Source organism: Aegilops tauschii, chromosome 2, assembly GCF_002575655.3.
Source record: "Aegilops tauschii subsp. strangulata cultivar AL8/78 chromosome 2, Aet v6.0, whole genome shotgun sequence".
NCBI lineage: Eukaryota > Viridiplantae > Streptophyta > Magnoliopsida > Poales > Poaceae > Aegilops > Aegilops tauschii.
The window spans coordinates 71,795,958-71,818,266 of record NC_053036.3 but is presented as its reverse complement, the minus strand read 5'-3'; the positions used below and the strand labels follow the sequence as shown (position 1 = coordinate 71,818,266).

At 48.0% G+C, this 22,309-nt stretch overlaps 1 protein-coding gene across 1 annotated transcript; it reads right to left on the bottom strand.

Annotated features, from left to right (window-relative positions):
* Positions 1-17,029: 17,029 nt before the first annotated feature.
* Positions 17,030-18,342, bottom strand: LOC109769597 (protein SRC2 homolog). The gene has a single exon (XM_020328334.3). The coding sequence runs from the start codon at positions 18,133-18,135 to the stop codon at positions 17,113-17,115; it is 1,023 nt and encodes a 340-aa protein (XP_020183923.1). The 5' UTR covers positions 18,136-18,342; the 3' UTR covers positions 17,030-17,112.
* Between the last annotated feature and the right edge of the window lie 3,967 nt (positions 18,343-22,309).

The following is a 22,309-nucleotide window of genomic DNA, read 5'->3' as shown; positions in this document are numbered from 1 at the left end:
AACGTCGACCTACCTACCGACCGACCGAAGCTTGGTTCTGGGATTGCTTCTAGTTCAATTGATGATCAATCACGGCGTGATTCATCATCAGCAACCAAAGGCTCGATCGTCAACGTGTCCGTGGTATGTGTATATATAGATCTCTCCCTAAAAACTAGTTATGCTGGTAACCATGTCGAACTGGGAGTTGCATGCCTGTTCGGAGTCGGAATAGTTTCGGTTTTCCCGGTGCACCTCGTTGGTTCCTTGGGTTGGACCAAACGTAGATGACCTGGACCCGTCTTGCTTATTGGGCTAGGCTTTCGGCTCTCTTTTGTCACCGCAGCGCGTCCAAACCTTGACCGCCGCGTCAGTGAAAAGACGCACAGGCCTCGCGCGCTAATCGGTTCGGCCAGCCCAATAAGCGGGTTGCCCTCTGGGCTCTGGTTCACTGGTTGACCATTGACTTTGTGGAAACAAAAAATTGATTTTTAACAATTTGAAACCATGTTCATGGATTTGAAAAAAAACGTGGATCTGAAAAAACGTTATTTTTACACAAATTGTTCATTGATTTGAAAAAACGTTGATCTGAAAAAACTTTTTTTTGTAAATTGTTCATGAATTAAAAAAAAGTACATGAATTCTGACAAAAACAAATCGTGAATTTGAGAAAGGTCATGACTTTGAAATGTTTGCTAGTTTGAAAAAGGTTCACAAAACCTGAAAAAAGTTCACAAATTTTGAAAAAATATCGCCAATTTGAAAAAAAAATCACGATTTCAAGAAAAATATCCTGAATTCAAAAAATGTTCTTGAATTCGAAAACACTTGTGAATTTGAAAAAACATGAAATAAAGAAAGAAAACAATAGAAGAAAAAGGGAAATAAAAAAGACCAAATAAGCATATAGATAAACCAGTGAAGAAAATAATAATAATTGGCTGAAAGCATGGAGATGCTTCCGGAAACCCCAAATCTTACATGGGCCAACCATAGAATCGCGCGTGGGGGCCCTGTACTGTACCGTTTACAAGCGCCAAATAGGAATGGCAAAGGCTATATCTTGTTCTCTGCGAGATGGAACGACCAATAGGTAAATCTTGTATGTATGCATGCTCTTATATATTTGTACTCCCTCCGTTCGGAATTACTTGTCTCGGAAATAGATATATCTAGAACTAAAATACGTTTAGATACATCCATTTATGCGACAAGTAATTCCGATATAATATGTTTTGAATATTTCAATATGCACCATATGCATTCTGAAATGAGTGCAGATACACAAAACCGCCTCTATATATACATCCAATTCATAAAAGAAGTTAGAACAATATTTGTGAACGGAGGGAGTACTAAATATGATATTTGGGATTCACTTAGGTGCTCATATTCGAAGTAAAACAATTGTAAACAACTAAATGTTAGCAAAATTTGGCACATAATTTCAGTTTAGAGGCATTACAAACATATCAGCACACAACCAATACATTAATTAATAGGTGACATATAGAGGGAAAGAGCACTAAGTTCCAAATCACCCGAAGCTTCAAACGGCCCATCGCCGCATAGTGATATGCTCTTTAGGCCTTGTTTGGTAGGAGTGGATTTGGGAGGTTTGGGGAGGAGGGGATTTCAGGGGATTTGGTGAATCCCCTTGTTCCACCCAATCCCCTCAGATCCCCTTGAAACCCTCTAAACCCCTCTAGCCACAATCCCCTCCATATGAAAAACTTGTTTGGTAGGGAGGGATTCCCATATTCAGAATAAGATAGTGCAAATGTGTAAAAAATGCAATCTTTAGAAGTAAAACAACATCGTAGTAAAAAGAACTTGCTATAGGAGAATAATTCTGCAGCAATTCTTCACAGCAACGACATAACTTTTGCCTAACTTTAGATCAATATCTCGTCACAACAATATCAATTATATCACAGCAACAACATGATTTCTCATAAACAACATGACTTGGAATCAATAATATCTCATCCGTGATCTTTCACAGCAACACCATAATTTTGCAACAAACATAATGCACACATGGTACTTGTGCAATAGCTCACAATTAGTTATATTTTTACAGACCACTGAGTATGATGTTGTCATACATATGAATTGCTCTTGATGATGTCATGATCACCCAGTTTTTGAATGGCCAATAGTTTGTCCAAATTGGTTCATCTTGCTTCTCTGGTTGCCTGAGAACCTGATCATGAAACAAAAGCAAAATGAGAGTCTGGATGGGCACCATAAACCAAGCATGTTCAGTTTAGCATAAAACGAAAGATCCCTTCTCACAAAAGGAAAAGAGTCCAAACGTCTTCTTCCCATTTATAAAAGAAAATTGCCATTGAGCTGTCGTTTGTGCCTTATACATGCCTCTAGACCCTACATTGCAAGCACAACTCCATGCACAAACAAGTCTGTACAGCAGCACAAGCATGCCCACGGGCAGCAAAGGAGAAAAAGGACAAAGGTTTAGATAGATCATACAGTTTGCAGATATGTATGTTGATAAAGGTTTATGTGAAACACGCATGGTTCTAGACTAGCCTGATTTATCCGCAAACAGTGTTCTGGAAAGGGACAATAAATGCGTGGAGTACTTTTATATGAAAGAAAACAGAGAGCTCGTAGAGTTTGACTCTATTAATTTATAAATAAAAAAGATTATCGACATGCATGGCACATGAAACTTGATTTATCTAAATCAACTGCACAAGTATATATAGTTGGATGGACATGCACAGGCACAATTATATATAGTTGGATTAACTCAGCTGGAAGGACCAGAGAGTGGCCCTGTGTACGGCCTGTTGGGGAACGTAGTAATTTCAAAAAAATTCCTACGCACACGCAAGATCATGGTGATGCATAGCAACGAGAGGGGGGAGTATGTCCACGTACCCTCGTAGACCGAAAGCGGAAGCGTTATCACAACGCGGTTGATGTAGTCGTACGTCTTCATGATCCGACCGATCCAAGTACCGAACGTACGGCACCTCCGAGTTCAGCACACGTTCAGCCTGATGACGTCCCTCGAACTCCGATCCAGCCAAGTGTTGAGGGAGAGTTTCGTCAGCACGACGGCGTGGTGATGATGATGATGTTCTACCGGCGCAGGGCTTCGCCTAGGCACCGCTACAGTATTATCGAGGTGGACTATGGTGGAGGGGGGCACCGCACACGGCTAAAAGATCAAACGATCAATTGTTGTGTCTATGGGGTGCCCCCTGCCCCCGTATATAAAGGAGAAAGGGGGGAGGCGGCCGGCCAAGGAGGAGGGCGCGCCAAGGGGGGAGTCCTACTCCCACAGGGAGTAGGACTCCTCCTTTCTTTGTTGGAGTAGGAGAGAAGAAAAGAGGGGGAGAGGGAGAAGGAAAAGGGGGCTGCACCCCTTGTCCAATTCGGACCAGAGGGGGGGGGGGGTGCGCGCCTCCTTCCTTTTGGCCTCTCTCCTCCATTCCCGTATGGCCCAATAAGGCCCAATACTTCTCCCCGGCGAATTCCCGTAACTCTCCGGTACTCCGATAAATACCCGAATCACTCGGAACCTTTCCGAAGTCCGAATATAGTCGTCCAATATATCGATCGTTACGTCTCGGCCATTTTGAGACTCCTCGTCATGTCCCCGATCTCATCCGGGACTCCGAACTACCTTCGGTACATCAAAACACATAAACTCATAATATAACCGTCATCGAACTTTAAGCGTGCGGACCCTACGGGTTCGAGAACTATGTAGACATGACCGAGACACGTCTCCGGTCAATAACCAATAGCGGAACCTAGATGCTCATATTGGCTCCCACATATTCTACGAAGATCTTTATCGGTCAAACCGCATAACAACATACGTTGTTCCCTTTGTCATCGGTATGTTACTTGCCCGAGATTCGATCGTCGGTATCTCAATACCTAGTTCAATCTCGTTACTGGCAAGTCTCTTTACTCATTCCGTAATACATCATCCCGCAACTAACTCATTAGTTACAGTGCTTGCAAGGCTTATAGTGATGTGCATTACCGAGTGGGCCCAGAGATACCTCTCCGACAACCGGAGTGACAAATCCTAATATCGAAATACGCCAACCCAACAAGTACCGTCAGAGACACCTCTAGAGCACCTTTATAATCACCCAGTTACGTTGTGACGTTTGGTAGCACATAAAGTGTTCCTCCGGTAAACAGGAGTTGCATAATCTCATAGTCATAGGAACATGTATAAGTCATGAAGAAAGCAATAACAGAATACTAAACAATCAGGTGCTGAGCTAACGGAATGGGTCAAGTCAATCACATCATTCTCCTAATGATGTGATCCCGTTAATCAAATGACAACTCATGTCTATGGCTAGGAAACTTAACCATCTTTGATTCAACGAGCTAGTCAAGTAGAGGCATACTAGTGACACTTTGTTTGTCTATGTATTCACACAAGTATTATGTTTCCGGTTAATACAATTCTAGCATGAATAATAAACATTTATCATGATATAAGGAAATAAATGATAACTTTATTATTGCCTCTAGGGCATATATTTCCTTCAGTCTCCCACTTGCACTAGAGTCAATAATCTACATCACATCGCCATGTGATTTAACATCAATAGTTCACATCACCATGTGATTAACACCCATAGTTCACATCGTCATGTGACTAACACCCAAAGGGTTTACTAGAGTCAATAATCTAGTTCACATTGCTATGTGATTAACACCCAAAGAGTACTAAGGTGTGATCATGTTTTGCTTGTGAGATAATTTTAGTCAACGGGTCTGTCACATTCAGATCCGTAAGTATTTTGCAAATTTCTATGTCTACAATGCTCTGCACGGAGCTACTCTAGCTAATAGCTCCCACTTTCAATATGTATCCAGATTGAGATTTAGAATCATCTCGATCAGTGTCAAAACTTGCATCGACGTAACCTTTTACGACGAACCTTTTGTCACCTCCATAATCGAGAAACATATCCTTATTCCACTAAGGAAAATTTTGACCACTGTCCAGTGATCTACTCCTAGATCACTATTTGTTGGGGAACGTAGCAGAAATTTAAAATTTTCTACGCATCACCAAGATCAATCTATGGAGAGACTAGCAACGAGAGAGAGGGGAGTGCATCTTCATACCCTTGAAGATCGCTAAGCGGAAGCGTTACAAGAACGCGGATGAGGTAGTCGTACTCGTGGCGATTCAGATCACGGTCGATTCCGATCTAAGGGCCGAACAACGGCGCCTCCGCGTTCAACACACGTGCAGCCCGGTGACGTCTCCCATGCCTTGATCCAGCAAGGAGAGAGGGAGAGGTTGGGAAGACTCCGTCCAGCAGCAGCACAACGGCGTGGTGGTGATGGAGGAGCGTGGCACTCCAGCAGGGCTTCGCCAAGCACCGCAAGAGACGAGGAGGGAGAGGGGTAGGGCTGCGCCAAGAGGGAGATGTTCTCATGTGTATGGCAGCCCCAAACTCCCACTATATATAGGGGAAAGGGAGGGGCTGCGCCCCGACCTAGGTTTCCACCTCTAGGGGTGGCGGCCAGCCCTAGATGGGACTTGGAGGGGTGGCCAAGGGGGGAGAGAGGAGGGCGCACCACTAGGTGGGCCTTAGGCCCATCTGAGCCTAGGGTTTCCCCCCTTTCCCTTCTCTCTTCGCCTTGGGCCCTGGTGGGGGGGGGGGGCGCACCAGCCCACCTGGGGCTGGTCTCCTCCCACACTTGGCCACGCAGCCCTCTGGGGCCGGTGGCCCCACCTGGTGGACCCTCGGGACCCTCCCGGTGGTCCCGGTACGTTACCGATAGCACCCAAAACTTTTCCGTTGACCAAAACAGGACTTCCCATATATAAATCTTTACCTCCGGACCATTCCGGAACTCCTCGTGACGTCCGGGATCTCATCCGGGACTCCGAACAACATTCGGTAACCACATTCAAACTTCCTTTATAACCCTAGCGTCATCGAACCTTAAGTGTGTAGACCCTACGGGTTCGGGAACCATGCAGACATAACCGAGACGTTCTCCGGTCAATAACCAACAGCGGGATCTGGATACCCATGTTGGCTCCCACATGTTCCACGATGATCTCATCGGATGAACCATGATGTAAAGGATTCAAGCAATCCCGTATGCAATTCCCTTTGTCAATTGGTATGTTACTTGCCCAAGATTCGATCGTCGGTATCCCAATACCTCATTCAATCTCGTTACCAGCAAGTCACTTTACTCGTTCCGTAATGCATGATCCCGTGACTAACTACTTAGTCACATTGAGCTCATTATGATGATGCATTACCGAGTGGGCCCAGAGATACCTCTCCGTCTCACGGAGTGACAAATCCCAGTCTCGATTCGTGCCAACCCAACAAACACTTTCGGAGATACCCGTAGTGCACCTTTATAGCCACCCAGTTACGTTGTGATGTTTGGCACACCCAAAGCATTCCTACGGTATCCGGGAGTTGCACAATCTCATGGTCTAAGGAAATGATACTTGACATTAGAAAAGCTTTTAGCAAACGAACTACACGATCTTGTGCTATGCTTAGGATTGGGTCTTGTCCATCACATCATTCTCCTAATGATGTGATCCCGTTATCAATGACATCCAATGTCCATGGTCAGGAAACCATGACCATCTGTTGATCAATGAGCTAGTCAAGTAGAGGCTCACTAGGGACATGTTGTGGTCTATGTATTCACACATGTATTGCGGTTTCCGGTCAATACAATTATAGCATGAATAATAGACAATTATCATGAACCAGGAAATACAATAATAACCATTTTATTATTGCCTCTAGGGCATATTTCCAACAGTCTCCCACTTGCACTAGAGTCAATAATCTAGTTCACATCACTATGTGATTGTAATGAATCGACACCCATGGGGTTTGATCATATCTCGCTTGTGAGAGAGGTTATTAGTCAACGGATCTGAACCTTTCAGATCCGTGTGTGCTTTGCAAATCTCTATGTCATCTCCTAGATGCAGCTACCACGCTCTATTTGGAGCTATTCCAAATAACTGTTCTACTATACGAATCCGGTTTACTACTCAGAATAATCCGGATTAGTGTCAAAGTTTGCATCGGCGTAACCCTTTACGACGAACTCTTTTACCACCTCCATAACCGAGAAAATTCCTTAGTCCACTAGTTACTAAGGTTAAGTTTGACCGCTGTCCTGTGATCTATTCCTGGATCACTGTTGTACCCCTTGACTGACTCATGGAAAGGCACACTTCAGGTGCGGTACACATCATAGCATACTATAGAGCCTACGTCTGAAGCATAGGGGACGACCTTCGTCCTTTCTCTCTCTTCTGCCCTGGTCATGTCTTGAGTCTTACTCAATATTCACACCTTATAACACAGCCAAGAACTCCTTCTTTGCCGATCTGTTTTAAATTCCTTCAAAATCTTGTCACGGTATGTATTTATTTGAAAGTACTATTAAGCGTTTTTGATATATCCTTATAGATCTTGATGCTCAATGTTCAAGTAGCTTAATCCAGGTTTTCCATTGAAAAACACTTTTCAAATAACCCTATATGCTGTCCAGAAATTCTACATCATTTCTGATCAACAATATGTTAATAACATATACTCATCAGAAATTCTATAGTGCTCCCACTCACTTCTTTGGAAGTACAAGTTTCTCATAAACTTTGTATAAACCCAAAATCTTTGATTATCTTATCAAAGCGTATATTCCAACTCCGAGATGCTTACTCCAGTCCTTAGAAGGATTGCTGGAGCTTTGCATACTTGTTAGCATCTTTTAGGATTGACAAAACCTTTTGGTTGTATCACATACAACTTTTCCTCAAGAATATCATCGAGGAAACAATGTTTTGACATCCTATCTGCAAGATTTCATAAATCATGTAGTAACTGCTAATATAATTCCAACAGACTCTTTAGCATCGCTACGAGTGAGAAAGTCTCATCACAGTCAACTCCTTGAACTTGTCGGAAAACATCTTAACGACAAGTCGAGCTTTCTTAATGGTGACACTTACCATCATTGCCCGTCTTCCTTCTAAAATCCATCTGTACTCAACAGCCTTACGACCATCGGGTAGTTCTGCCAAAGTCTACACTTTGTTTTCATACATGGATCCTCTCTCGGATTTTATGGCCTCGAGCCATTTGTCGGAATCCGGGCCCACCATCGCTTCTCCATAGCTCTTAGGTTCATTGTTGTCTAGCAACATGACCTCCAAGACAGGATTGCCGTACCACTCTGAAGCAGTACACGTCCTTGTCATCCTACGAGGTTCGGCAGTGACTTGATCCGAGGCTTCATGATCACTATCATCAGCTTCCACTTCAATTGGTGTAGGTGCCACAGGAACAACTTCCTGTGCCCTGCTACACACTAGTTGTAGTGACGGTTCAATAAACATATCAAGTCTCCACCATCCTCCCACTCAATTCTTTCGAGAGAAACTTTTCCTCGAGAAAGGACCCGTTAGTAGAAACAATCCCTTTTGCTTCTGGATCTGAGATAGGAGGTATACACAACTGTTTTTGGGTGTCCTATGAAGATGCATTTATCCGCTTTGGGTTCGAGTTTATCAACCTGAAACTTTTTCACATAAGCGTCGCAGCCCCAAACTTTTAAGAAACGACAACTTAGGTTTCTCCAAACCATAGTTCATACGGTGTCGTCTCAACGGAATTACGTGGTGCCCTATTTAAAGTGAATGTGGTTGTATCTAATGCCTAACCCATGAACGATAGTGGTAATTCGATAAGAGACATCATGGTATGCCCCATATCCAATGGGGTGCATCTATGATGTTCGGACACACCATCACACTATGGTGTTCCAGGCGGTGTTAGTTGTGAAACAAAATAATGTCTCAATTGTGTACCAAACTCGCAACTCAGATATTCATCTCTATGATCATATCATAGACATTTTATCCTCTTGTCACGACGATCTTCAATTTTACTCTGAAATTACTTGAACCATTCAATAATTCAGACTTGTGTTTCATCAAGTAAATATACTCAGTATCTACTCAAATCATCTGTGACTGCGTGCCTCAACACTCATTGGACTGCACACATCAAAATGTATTACTTCCAACAAGTTGCTTTCTTGTTCCATTTTACTGAAAACGAGACTTTCAGTCATCTTGCCCATGTGGTATGATTTGCATGTCTCAAGTGATTCAAAATCAAGTGAGCTCAAACGATCAATCTGCATGGAGTTTCTTCATGCGTATACACCAATAGACATGGTTCGCATGTCTCAATCTTTTCAAAAACGAGTGAGTCCAAAGATCCATCAACATGGAGCTTCTTCATGCATTTTATACCAATATGACTCAAATGGCAGTGCCACAAGTATGTGGTACTATCATCACTATCTTATATCTTTTGGCATGAACATGTGTATCACTATGATCGAGATTCAATAAACCATTCATTTTAGGTGCAAGACCATTGAAGGTATTATTCAAATAAACAGAGTAACCATTATTCTCCTTAAATGAATAACCGTATTGCGATAAACATAATCCAATCATGTCTATGCTCAACGCAAACACCAAATAACAATTATTTAGGTTTAACACCAATCTTGATGGTAGAGGGAGCATGCGATGCTTGATCACATCAAGCTTGGAAACACTTCCAACATATATCGTCATCTCACCTTTAGCCAGTCTCCGTTTATTTCATAGCTTTTTATTTCGAGTTACTAACACTTAGCAACCGAACCGGTATCTTAATACCCTGGTGCTACTAGGAGTACTAGTAAAGTACACATTTAATACAATGTATATCCAATATACTTCTGTCAACCTTGCCAGCCTTCTCATCTACCAAGTATCTAGGGTAGTTCTGCTTCAATGATTGTTCCTCACATTACAGAAGCACTTAGTCTCGGGTTTTGGGTTCAACCTTGGGTTTCTTCACTAGAGCAGCAACTGATTTGCTGTTTCATGAAGTATCCCTTCTTGCCCTTGCCCTTCTTGAAACTAGTGGTTTCACTAACCATCAACAATTGATGCTCCTTCTTGATTTCTACTTTCGCAGCGTCAAACATCGCGAATATTTCAAGGATCATCATATGTATCCCTGATATGTTATAGTTCATCACGAAGCTCTAGCAGCTTGGTAGCAATGACTTTGGAGAAACATCACTAACTCATCTGGAAGATTAAATCCCACTCGATTCAAGTGATTGTTGTACTCAGACAATTTGAGCACAAGCTCAACGATTGAGCATTTCTCCCTTAGTTTGCAAGCTAAGAAACTCGTCGGAGGTCTTATACCTCTTGACATGAGCACGAGCCTGAAATCCCAATTTCAACCCTCGAAACATCTCATATGTTCCGCGACGTTTCGAAATCGTCTTTGGTGCCTCAATTCTCAACCGTGAACTATCACGTAGTTATCAAAACGTGTTTGTCAGATGTTCGCAACATCTACTGACGACGTTCGAGGTTCAGCACACCGAGCGGTGCATTAAGGACATAAGCCTTCTACGCAACAATGAGGACAATCCTCAGTTTACGGACCCAGTCCGCATAATTGCTACTATTAACTTTCAACTAAATTTTCTCTAGGAACATATCTAAAATAGTAGAACTAAAGCGCAAGCTACGACATAATTTGCAAAAACCTTTTGACTATGTTCAGGATAATTAAGTTTATCTCATGAACTCCCACTCAGATAGACATCCCTCTAGTCATCTAAGTGATACATGATCCGAGTCAACTAGGTCGTGTCCGATCATCACGTGAGACGGACTAGTCATCATCGGTGAACATCTTCATGTTGATCGTATCCACTATACGACTCATGTTCGACCTTTCGGTCTCTTGTGTTCCGAGGCCATGTCTGTACATGCTAGGCTCGTCAAGTCAACCTAAGTGTTTCGCGTGTGTAAATCTGGCTTACACCATGGGCCAGGATTCAGGCCCGCAGAAGGCCCAGTAGGCCCATCAGGCATAGCAGTGACAATTAGGCCCGTAAGCCTGCAATGGAGAGGAGCTCGAGAGGGGTGCGGCAGTGGGGCTTATAAACCACTGCGCGCCCCTCTCAACTAGCGAGGTGGGACTAAACATTTGGGCACGGGCAGCACGAGGCCTTTAGTCCCGGTTGGTGCCACCAACCGGGACTAAAGGGGGCCATTCGTACCGGTTCGTAGCACCAACCGGTACCAATGCCAGCCTTTAGTCCCGGTTGGTGCCACCAACCGGGACCAAAGGCCTCTGCTTCCCGCCCTTTGGGCTGCTGAAAAGAGGCCTTTGGTCTCGGTTGGTGCCACCAACTGGGACTAAAGGTAGCATTCGTCCCGGTTTGTCTCACGAACCGGGACCAATGCGTCGACTATATATAATGCAGTCGTCAAAATTTCATTCAGTTCCTTCTTCCCCGCCCTGACGCCGCCAGGCTGCCCCTCTCCGCCTCGCCGTCCCCGTCGTCGCCCCTCGCCGTCGTCGCCCCGCGCCGCCCCGACGCCGTCGCCGCCCCGCGCCCCGCGACGCTGCTGCCCCTCACCGTCGCCCGTCGCCGCCCCGTGCCCCGCAACGCGGCCTCCCCTCACCGTCGCCCGTCGCCGCGCCGCCCCTCACGCACCGTCGCCGTCGCCGTCCCCTGCCCGTCGCCATCCCGTGAACTAGCTTATATAAATGTTGCCAATTTAATTAGATGTGTAGTTAATTTAGATGTGTAGTAATTTAGATGTGTAGTTAATTGAGTTAGATTTTGTTCATAGATTTTTTTGTTAGATTTTTTTTCATATTGTGTTAGATTTTTTTTCTGTTCATATATTTTTTGGTGATATTATTGTTGAATATGCATGTTTGTATGTTCATATATATGCAAAGATCGAATATGTCAATTTTTTATGATTTTTTTTCTGTTCATAGAATTTTTATGATTTTTTCTGTTGTAATTTTGTTCATAGAATTTTAATGATTTTTTTGTTCATAGAATTTTCTTTGTCAATTTATGTATATGTTCATATTGTGTATGTATAGGAAAATTGTGTATGATCAAAGTCATTTATGTATATGTTCATATTTAGAAGAAAAAGCAGGAGAGGAACAAGGAAAATAAAGAAGAGAAAGTGTTTAATATAATTAGTTAGAAAAATAATAGAACTAGTTAAACTAGTTTATTTTTAGTAAGTACTACTTTATTTTATTTATAGTAAGTGCTTAATATATAGTTGAACTAGTTGATTTAATAATTAAACTACTTTATTTTACTATAGAAGTAGTTTATTTTTAGTAAGTACTACTTTATTTATTTATAGTAAGTGCTTAGTAGTTGAACTAGTTTATTTTACTATTTTTAGTAATTAGGTACTACTTTATTTTACTATATATAGAAGCAATTTATCCCGCATCGACGTCAACGATGCCTATCCCGCATCCTCTCCGTCGACTCGGCGGTGGAGGCCTGCTTGATCAGGGCCATGTCCGGGACTGGGCTCCGCCAGGCTGGTATTGGGAGGTGCTACCTTCCGGGGTGCGTAGGTTGGTGAGGAGCCAGCCCGTTGTTGACCCGATCCTTGTTTGGTGGCGGCCGCGTGGGCCATTGACGGTGCCGAGGCTTCCGGACACCGCGGAGGTGGTACATCACCGTGTCAGCCAGGAGGACGAGCACGTGCGTTGCTACATGGTTGCGTTAGAGGGCAGGTCCGACAATACCTGGCAGGTTCTTCAGGGATCTCACTGGAGCTATGATCCTGTGATGGTTCATTTTCTTTGGGTGTCCACCGCCTGCGCCGATACCCATCGGGCGCTACGGTTCTAGCTATATTAGCGATGCTATATGTATGATAGTATTCGAGGTGTATTAATTAGTGATAATATTCGACGGACGCAAGAGATGATGTAGTTTTGCTTATAATTGAATGCATGCTAATTTGAATACTACTTTATTTTACGATTTGATTTTGCTTATTGAATGCTCAAATTGGAAAAGTACTCCTACTTTGAACGCTAAAATTGAAGAGCACTATGCAAGGCGTATGCATTTGATTACTTGATAGCTTATAGGGTTTTTGTTTTTACAGAAATCTAGGAGCCCCCTCCATCATCCACGCCGTCGTCACCGTCACCGACCCCCCTGCGACCTCGAGGTGAGACCGGCCAAATCTCCATGTCAATATGAGTCCTATAATTAATATGCATGAGTCCTCGGGTTGACTGTAAGTCTGTCGAGTCTCCACCATATATGAGAGGACGAAGGATCCCGACTGTTGTCGTGGGGGTAGCTTCTCCTTCATTCCCATGGGGGTAGCTTCTCCACCATATATTTAATTGTAAAAGTTTAATATTTGAATTATGAACATAGGAAATGTCGTACTCGGACAACGAAAACCGTCCGGGGGAGTGCGAATGGTGCCACGACGACCGAGGTATGTGCGACAGGCCTCACCTTGACGAAGATCGGCGCTTCAGCATTAAGCTGGAGGAGACCTTCGATGTTGAAACGGTACGGAACGACGACAAGTGTTATTTTTTTGTAATTAAGCACGACTTCAAATATTTCAACGTGTACTTTTCATCTTTTACAATTCGACTAGCTTATCCCATGCCATGCAAGACGCTATGTCTTGGAGAGGATGGGTTTTGAAGACCATGAAAGTTTTGAAACAAAGAAAATTCACCTAAGGACCCATCATGATGTGGATTTTGAAGTAAAGTTGTATAATTATGAGAGCGTAACCCATTTTGGTTGCAAAAAATGGGAAGCACTTTGCAAGATGTATGGTTTTGATGAGGGTATGCTTGTCACCATGGATCTTGGTGATCCTGACATCGAGCAGGACAATATGGACATTTGGGCCCTTATTGATACGCCTCCAATTCTACCGCTATGTGAGTTTCTCAAACATAGTTATTAACTAATTTATATTGTTCATTTCAAAATAGTTGACAACTTATTTCCATTGACAGCTTATTTTGATTGTTCAAACAATGTGCGGAACATGATAGACAGAACCTACTACACCGATGGCTCTGAGTTAACTTATAAGGAGAAAAATCATCTGGTCGAGTTTTGTACTGATCTTGAGAATTACAATATCTATTGTAAAACTCCTCCACATTATGGTCAATACGTGCCACTAGTGCACGTGTTGAACTACGGTAACTACTATGGAGATACCCTGGTAAGATTTTTTACTATTACGACATCCGTACATCTTTTGCATACTTCTAAAACTAGTACATCATTTCTAACTATGAAGTTATTACTATGTTTTTCAACAGATAATTCCAGAGGATTGTGTGCCTCACTTGATGTATCAGAGTGGTCTCCTTAATGTTTTGAACATATGTCCAGGTCATTCTACGAATCTCAACTGTCCATACCGGATTTCTAAAAGAAGTGGAGACATGCAAATCAAGGAATGGAAAAAATGTATGGACAGTCGTAAGGAGGTTCTTGGAAGCAAAAGGAAGCGAAGCGCAAGAATTGGAGACAGGATGATCTCCATTCTCCATAATGGAGAGTCAGGGTCTATATTGTTTTATGCTATTTTACCTTAAAGAGGGTATTTCGGTGTACTACCTAATACTGATGATCATGTGTTAAGAACAATTAAGTAGCTAGGGTTGGTTCGATGACTATGAGGATGATGATCGTATGACTTGTTATTAATAACAAGTAGAAGTTGTATGATGATGATTAGTAGGACTTGTTATTATATATGATGATGCATGATGCGAGCATGAAGAGTTATTATATATCAACGGGTGAAATGAACATGGATTGGATTGAAGTGAAGGCAACATGCATGTGGTGTATGTCGAAAGTAGTACAATCCAAACTTGATCAAGTTAGGATTAGTATTACTTTCGACATGCACCACATGTTTCCTTCACTTCAATCTAAGCCATGTTTAGGCATATCAGTACGTAGCGTTGGTAAACCAAGCACGGAGATATAAGAGAGGACACTTCTCTCTAATAGCTACCTAATAACAACCTAAATTAACCCCCAAAACCCCTAAATCAGCCCCTTTCAAAAAAAAACCTCAGCTCCAGCCACATGCTGACGCGTGGATGCCTATTGGTCCCGGTTGGTGCCACCAACCGGGACCAAAGGCCCCCTGCCTGGGCTGGCCGCAGCGGCCACGTGGAGGACCTTCTGTCCCGGTTCATGTAAGAACCGGGACTAAAGGCCGAGGGCATTAGTAACGACCTTTTAGTCCCGGTTCAAAAACCGGGACAGAAGGCCCTCACGAACCGGGACTAGTACCCTGTTTTCTACTAGTGCTTGACCGCCATAATCGAAAGGCCATGGCCCGTTTTTGACGCGGACACCCAATATGGTGGCCTGGACAGTTTCATGAATTCGCTCCATGCACAACTCTATTGTGCAGAAGCAGTTGCTGAAGCAAATGGTACGTCCTCCGCTATAATGGCGCCTCCCATTGATCAATGCTTTATCTTGAGGCAATGTTTTGCCTTTTACTTTTAGCTCGATTTCAAAATAAACATCATCAATAAAAACAATGGCACGAGATGGGCCAATTAAGCGCAAAAAAGATCCTGCAGGCATCACCAAACACGCTATTAGTACCAGCAATTCTAAAAGAACAAGTCAGACGCTTCTTCGAAGCCATTTTTTTAACCGACACGATATGATAACAAAAGAAGCAAGTAGAGAAGAATGCGACCACATGTGCACACCAAAAACAAGAATATAACATACAAAAAAGTATAGGAAAATATTATGAAGTACTAGCATACGTACGTCCTGACTGAGCTTCTGTGACCTCCACCTATCGCAAGAGAAGAGGAGATTGCGGCTGTGATCCACGCAGTCTCGCGCAGCGACCACGCCGTACACAGACAATGGCTACTCGAGGCCGCCTTTTATCTCCAGGAGCTTGATGGTGAAGATCTGCAGGGTGGCCCCAGCGATCGCGGCATCACCTGGGTCGCATCCAGGTGTGCAGTGAGTAAAGTGCATGAGACTCACGGTCGCTGCAAACACCAACCAAACAGAACCGCGTCTTACAAAAATCTAACATGAATGGATCAAAGCATAAGCATGCACGAATGTGTTTACTTGCTACTGATCAGTAGAACTCACTCGTGTCCTCGAAGAACGCGCGACCACTCGCTCCCCAGTTAGATTCCCAGCTTGTACGGTACGAGGCAAAGGTCTTGGCCTCAAAGGCCATCTCCTCCTCCTCTTTGGCTATTTGCTGGGCCGATTTGCCTCTGTCCATCTCCTCCTTCATATCATCATCACCGTCACCACCAGAGACATCAACCTTTTCGTGGTAGCCTTGGTCTTGGACCTGCTGCTGATCCATGGCTGAATCATGGTTGGGCCTCGCCGTCGGAGCGGCGGCACCCGCACTACCTCCGCGTTTCCCCTTCTTGCTGCCACGACGAGACTGACCGATCTCGTTCTCATGGGGTCGGCAAGAAACAGGCTGAGACTGCTGACTAGATTTTCCTTCCATCGACGTAGACTGATCACGAGGCGACGGACGAATCATGGGCTGCTCCGGCATGCCGCGGGCTCCTCCCTGACCACCAAACAGCTCGGGGCGCAGCGTCCTGATTTCCTCCCGGAGTGAATTAACTCGTTCCGACGTGGCCTCCGACGACTCCGACTCCGACTCCTTGAGTTTTTCCTTCTCCTCCTTGAGCTGCTGGAGCAGGCGCCCTAGACTCTCCGGAGGGGCAACTCGATTGCTGCGGTTCTTCCTTGGATTGGACTGATCGCTACTCTCCATCTCAATCTCAAGGTCAGGGCGTTTCGTCGACTCGATGGATCTCACGAGACGATCGATAGATCTTGTCGATTGCGGCGGCCGGGTGGTAGGGTTTCTCCAAAAGAGGGGTCCCGGGTGATTATTAAGTCTTATGAGGGGCTAGCTCCTCCCTTATTATTTATACTAAAATTAAATTAAGTTAGGAAGGTTTTTTTGAAAAATAGAATGGCGCGCGGCGTCCTGGCATTCGCTGTTACGCACACCGTGTACTAGCAGGGGACGCGCGCGACATGCAGTTGCGATAGCTCGATCTTTGCGAGTCGCGACCAAAACTTCCAAGTAAATCAAATCAACTTTATTACTAGTATTCAGCTTAATAATAAGTAATAGGACTGATCAACCCGATGTTCCACTAGCTAGTACACGGCCCCGCGGGCCCCGCTCCACTCGCGGGCCATCCCCGCCCTGTACCCGGCGTTGTACGCCGCGGCGTCGGACATCATGTCGCCGGCGCTCAGCCCCATGCCGAAGTCCGCGCTGCCGTTACTCCTCGCAGTCGTCCATGGCAAGGCGCCTGCGTTAACGTTGTACCCGGCTGCTGCTTTTTGAGGCGCCGGCGGCGTGGCCGTGTGCCCAGAGGCTTGGAGCTGCGTGGCCGTGTGCCCGGAGGCTTGGAGCGGCGGCATCGACAGGTGCCCGTAACCGTAAGCCTTTGAAAGCGGCGGAGCGAGGGCCATATGCCCACCACCACCATAAGCCCGTGGAGACGGCGGCGAGGACGACATGTGCCCGCCGGAACCGGAAGAAGCCTGCGCGGAGTGCGGCGGCGGCATGAGCGCCGGGCCCGGCATGTAGGCGTACGGCTGGTGATGATGGAACGACGGCCGCGCCACCGGGTACGCGACGACGTGGTGCTCTTCGTGAGCGGCAGCGGCGCTCGGCATGTGGTCGTGGTGCGGGTGCGGCGCATGAGGATGAGGCTGCTGGTGCGGCAAGACGACGCCGCCGAGGCGGTAGGAGAGGTAGAGAACGCCGTAGGTGTCGGCGGGGCGGTGCACCCTGCGGACGTGGTAGACGGCGAACTGCGGCGGGCGGGGGCCGAGGTCGCGCGGGTCGCGGAAGGAGCCGCCGAGGCCGAGGATGTCGGTGAGCGGGACGACGACCTCGCCGACGTCGCGGTCGCCGAGGGAGCGCTCGGTGCGGAGGAGCACGTGGAGGCAGCCGCTGGCGCCGGCGGCGGCGGTGGGCGGGACGGTGAAGCGGAGCGTGGTGTTCCAGGTGGGGTGGCGGCCGCCGTAGGGGTCCGGCGGGGTGCACTGGCGCGTCATGGGGTCGCCGGAGATGGTGGCCACGGCGTACACCTCGAGGCGCGACATGAGGTTCACGTTCTTGAGGTTCCTGGCCGACTGGAGGGTCACCTCCAGCATTCTGTACGCCATGCTTGCTACTTTATTAGCTGGAGTTCACTCACTCTCGAAGTAGTTAAGCTAGATGGTTGCTCGTGTGCTAGGATTAGCAGGTGTGCTGGGTTAGCTAGCTCGTGCCTCGTGGTCGTGGCTTGCTTGAAGCTGCGGGGTACGCAACACCTTGAGCGGGGAGCGTATGTATAGGAGCAGGAGGTGTGGGCCCACAATTCCAAAACTATGTGAAAATTCAGATGGGAAACTTCCGGGCCGGTTGCATAGTGTGGGCTCAAGAGCTGTGTGATTATTATGCCCACAGGATTATATTCATAGTGCATGGCAACTTGACGATCAGATCAAATGGCACTTCTGGATTCCGAGCCACCGATCGAGAATAAGTTGTTTCTGTTTTTTAAACAACAAAATACAAACAAAGAAAAGGAACTAAACTGCTTCAAAGTTCAAAGCGGTGGTCATCTTTTGTTTGCATGCATGGGTTGAGCTGTGGATAACTACTGGATATACATGATCCATCTATGCATCTCCACAGGAGTGTGCATGTCAGTTAAAGTTCTACTACTACCTCTTCGAGTTATCAACTTTACGAGCATAAAAGTACATCCAAAACGGAAACGACCGAGGGCTGCGTGCACACATGCATGCCACCATATAGTAGTACTATGTTGGCTAGCGCCACTGAGCTGCTTGGATAAGGTGGAATAGAAATTGCACGCCGTGGACGTGGTGATCACCTTAGCATAGTGCGTATCCACCCTTCGAAATTCGCATAGCATCGGTTCCTGTCCGGGAAAGCAGCCCGCGGTTAAAATGGAGTACTACTACTACGTACTTCACTTGACCAACTTTGACCGACATGGATCGTGATTTCGTCACCTCCATGCCCTCGGCTCCTTGGCCAACAGGACTACGGCCAGAAGCGTGAAGCTCATCTCAATCTCAGTGACAGTACCCATCCGCCTAGTGGAATTGTGAGGCGCTGGTCTGGTCAGCTGATGGGTTCAATAGCTTATTAGTGCATTACCCATCCGCCTAGACACAACTTTGTGTGCTAAGTACTCATCCATCCGTTTCAAAATAAGTGTCGCTGAGCTAAGTAAAGAAGTCTTTATCGTCTCTGTGTTCAGACGAGTTCCTCTGTCATCTACAGTCCAAAATTTTGTTAGTTCTATATTTGTATTATTTTATATGTAAGTGTTGAAAATAGTGATTTGAGGACCGGACAACGGATGGGCGCTCTGCTCCCGCGACCCCGACGGTGCCGCGCCGGTCGCGGCTGGCTCGCCTGCGCCGCCGCCTCCCGCTGGCCGCTGGCCCGTCTGTCCCGTGCGCTGCCGCCCCTGTCGTGGAGGTGCTGCCGCTGCGCTGGGCTGATTTGGCAGAGGACGACGACTCCGCCGCTGGCCGTCCCACCGTCCGGCACAGCCTCCGGCTCGCCGAGCTGTGCTGCGCCCGGCTTTGGTCGACGCGCCGCGTCGAGGAGGTCCCTCCCCACCTCATGCTCGCGGCCTGCATCGCGTCCCCTCCTCCTGACTCCAGGCCAAAGGGCCGACCTTGGATCTCGGGCCGCTCGCCGCCGCTGCGCTCCGGCGTGGGGCGTCGCAGGGCGGTCCGACATGGGTCGTGCCCGGTGCTCATGGCGCTCGACGGCGGCCCCTCCTAGCCTTCGGCCTGCTCCCTTCCCGTCGGCGGCGTCTTCGCCGGTGATCGTCCGCACCTCGCCGTTCCGGCCCTTCATCGCTTCGTTTGGTTCCTCGTCGCTCCGGATCACGCCTGGCCATCCTCGTCGACGCCCCTGCCCTCTGGAGCCCCTGCGCCGACGCCGACGCCGGCCGCTGCCGTGGCGGTGGTCGCAGAACTAGGGGAAACCCTAGCCGCTGCTGCCCCGCCTCGCTGGCTGGGCCGCCCGGCTGTGGGCCACCCCCGTGTTAGGCCAGGGAAGGGGCCTCGGACCAGGGCCGACTCCGACGCTTCCCGGCCTAGCTTAGGCTTCGGACCTGGTGGGCCGGCCTGCCCGGCCATCCGGCCTATTTGGCCTCCAGCGGGCTTCCCTCGCCCCCCTCTCAACCCTCCCGTGCCCTAACCCTCGCGCACCCGTCTCCCGCCGCCAGCACCCCGCACCCTCCCCCGTTGCCGCCGAATTCTCCGTCGGCCTCCATGCCCCGCGATTGGAACGACGCGGAGCCGCGTCCCAAGCGGCGCGCAGACGACCGCCGCCCCGACGTCTCCCGTGCGGAGGCGCGACGCGACCCCAGCCGCCCGTCCCCCGACTCGATCCGCCATGAGGCGGATCTCCGCCGGCACCTATCCTCCCGCGGCGACCGCCGGTCTCCTGCACACGACGACCACCGCTCCCCTCCCCGCCGATCTCCTCCCCGCGCTGGCCGACGTGGCCGCTCCCGCTCCCGCTCGCCTCCCCCGGCTGCAGACCGGCGTGAGCCCCGTCGCAGGTCGCCGTCCCCGGCTCGCCGGCGGGATGCCAGCCGCTCCCCGGCCCGCGGTGGCAGGCCCCGTTCCCCGGCCCGCTCCCAAGGTCAGCAAGCCCCCATCCCGCTGCCGCTTCGGTCCGCCGGTACCAGCCGCCTTGGGGGGAGCCGAACTTCCTCCCCGCCGGCAATGGGGCGGGAAGGGGCCGACCCAGTGGCAAGCGCAAGAAGAAGCGCGGCCTTGGGCGTGCCAATGGCGCTGCCCCGGCCTATGGCTCCACCCGTGACCTCGCTGCTGTTGGGGACGTAGTAATAATTCAAAATTTTCCTACGCATCACCAAGATCAATCTATGGAGAGACTAGCAACGAGAGAGAGGGGAGTGCATCTTCATACCCTTGAAGATCGTGATGAGGAAGCGTTGCAAGAACGCGGTTGGTGGAGTCATACACGCAGCGATTCAGATCGCGGTCGATTCCAATCTAAGCGCCGAACAACGGCGCCTCCGTGTTCAACACACGTACAGCCCGGGGACGTCTCCTCCTTCTTGATCCAGCAAGGGGAGAGGAGAAGTTGAGGGAGAACTCCAGTAGCACGACGGCGTGGTGGCGATGGAGCTCGTGGTTCTCCGGCAGGGCTTCGCCAAGCACTATGGAGGAGGAGGAGGTGTTGGAGGAGGAGAGGGCTGCGCCAGGGGAAGGGGTGCGACTGCCCTCTCTCTCCCTCACTATATATAGGGGGAAGGAGGGAGGAGGAGGCGCCCTAGGGTTTCCCTAGGGGAGGGGCGGCGGCCATAGGGGAAACCCTAGATGGGTTTGGGCGCCCCCACCCCTAGGAAACTTGCCCCCCAAGCCGGGAGGGGTGGCTGTCGTAGGGGAGGCGCCCCCACCTCTCCACGTTACGTGAGATGGGGTGGGAGGGGCGCACAGCCCCTTAGTGGGCTGATGTGCCCCCTCCCCTTGGCCCATAAGGCCCCCAACGCTTGCCGGGGTCTCCGAAACCCCTTTCGGACACGCTGGTCGTCACCCGGTACCCCCGGAACACTTCCGGACTCCAATACCCTTCGTCCAATATATCGATCTTCACCTCCGGACCATTCCGGAGTTCCTCGTCACGTCCGGGATCTCATCCGGGACTCCGAACAACCTTCGGTAACCACATACTATTTCCCATAACAACTCTAGCGTCACCGAACCTTAAGTGTGTAGACCCTACGGGTTCGGGAACCATGCAGACATGACCGAGACGTTCTCCGGCCAATAACCAACAGCGGGATCTGGATACCCATGTTGGCTCCCACATGTTCCACGATGATCTCATCGGATGAACCACGATGTCGAGGATTCAGTCAATCCCGTATACAATTCCCTTTGTCTATCGGTATGTTACTTGCCCGAGATTCGACCGTCGGTATCCCCATACCTCGTTCAATCTCGTTACCGGCAAGTCTCTTTACTCGTTCCGCAACGCATGATCCCGTGGCTAACTCATTAGTCACATTGAGCTCATTATGATGATGCATTGCCGAGTGGGCCCAAAGATACCTCTCCGTCATACGGAGTGACAAATCCCAGTCTCGATTCGTGCCAACCCAACAGACACTTTCAGAGATACCTGTAGTGCACCTTTATAGTCATCCAGTTACGTTGTGACGTTTGATGCACCCAAAGCACTCCTACGATATCCGGGAGTTGCACAATCTCATGGTCTAAGGAAACGATACTTGACATTAGAAAAGCTCTAGCAAAATGAAGTACACAATCTTGT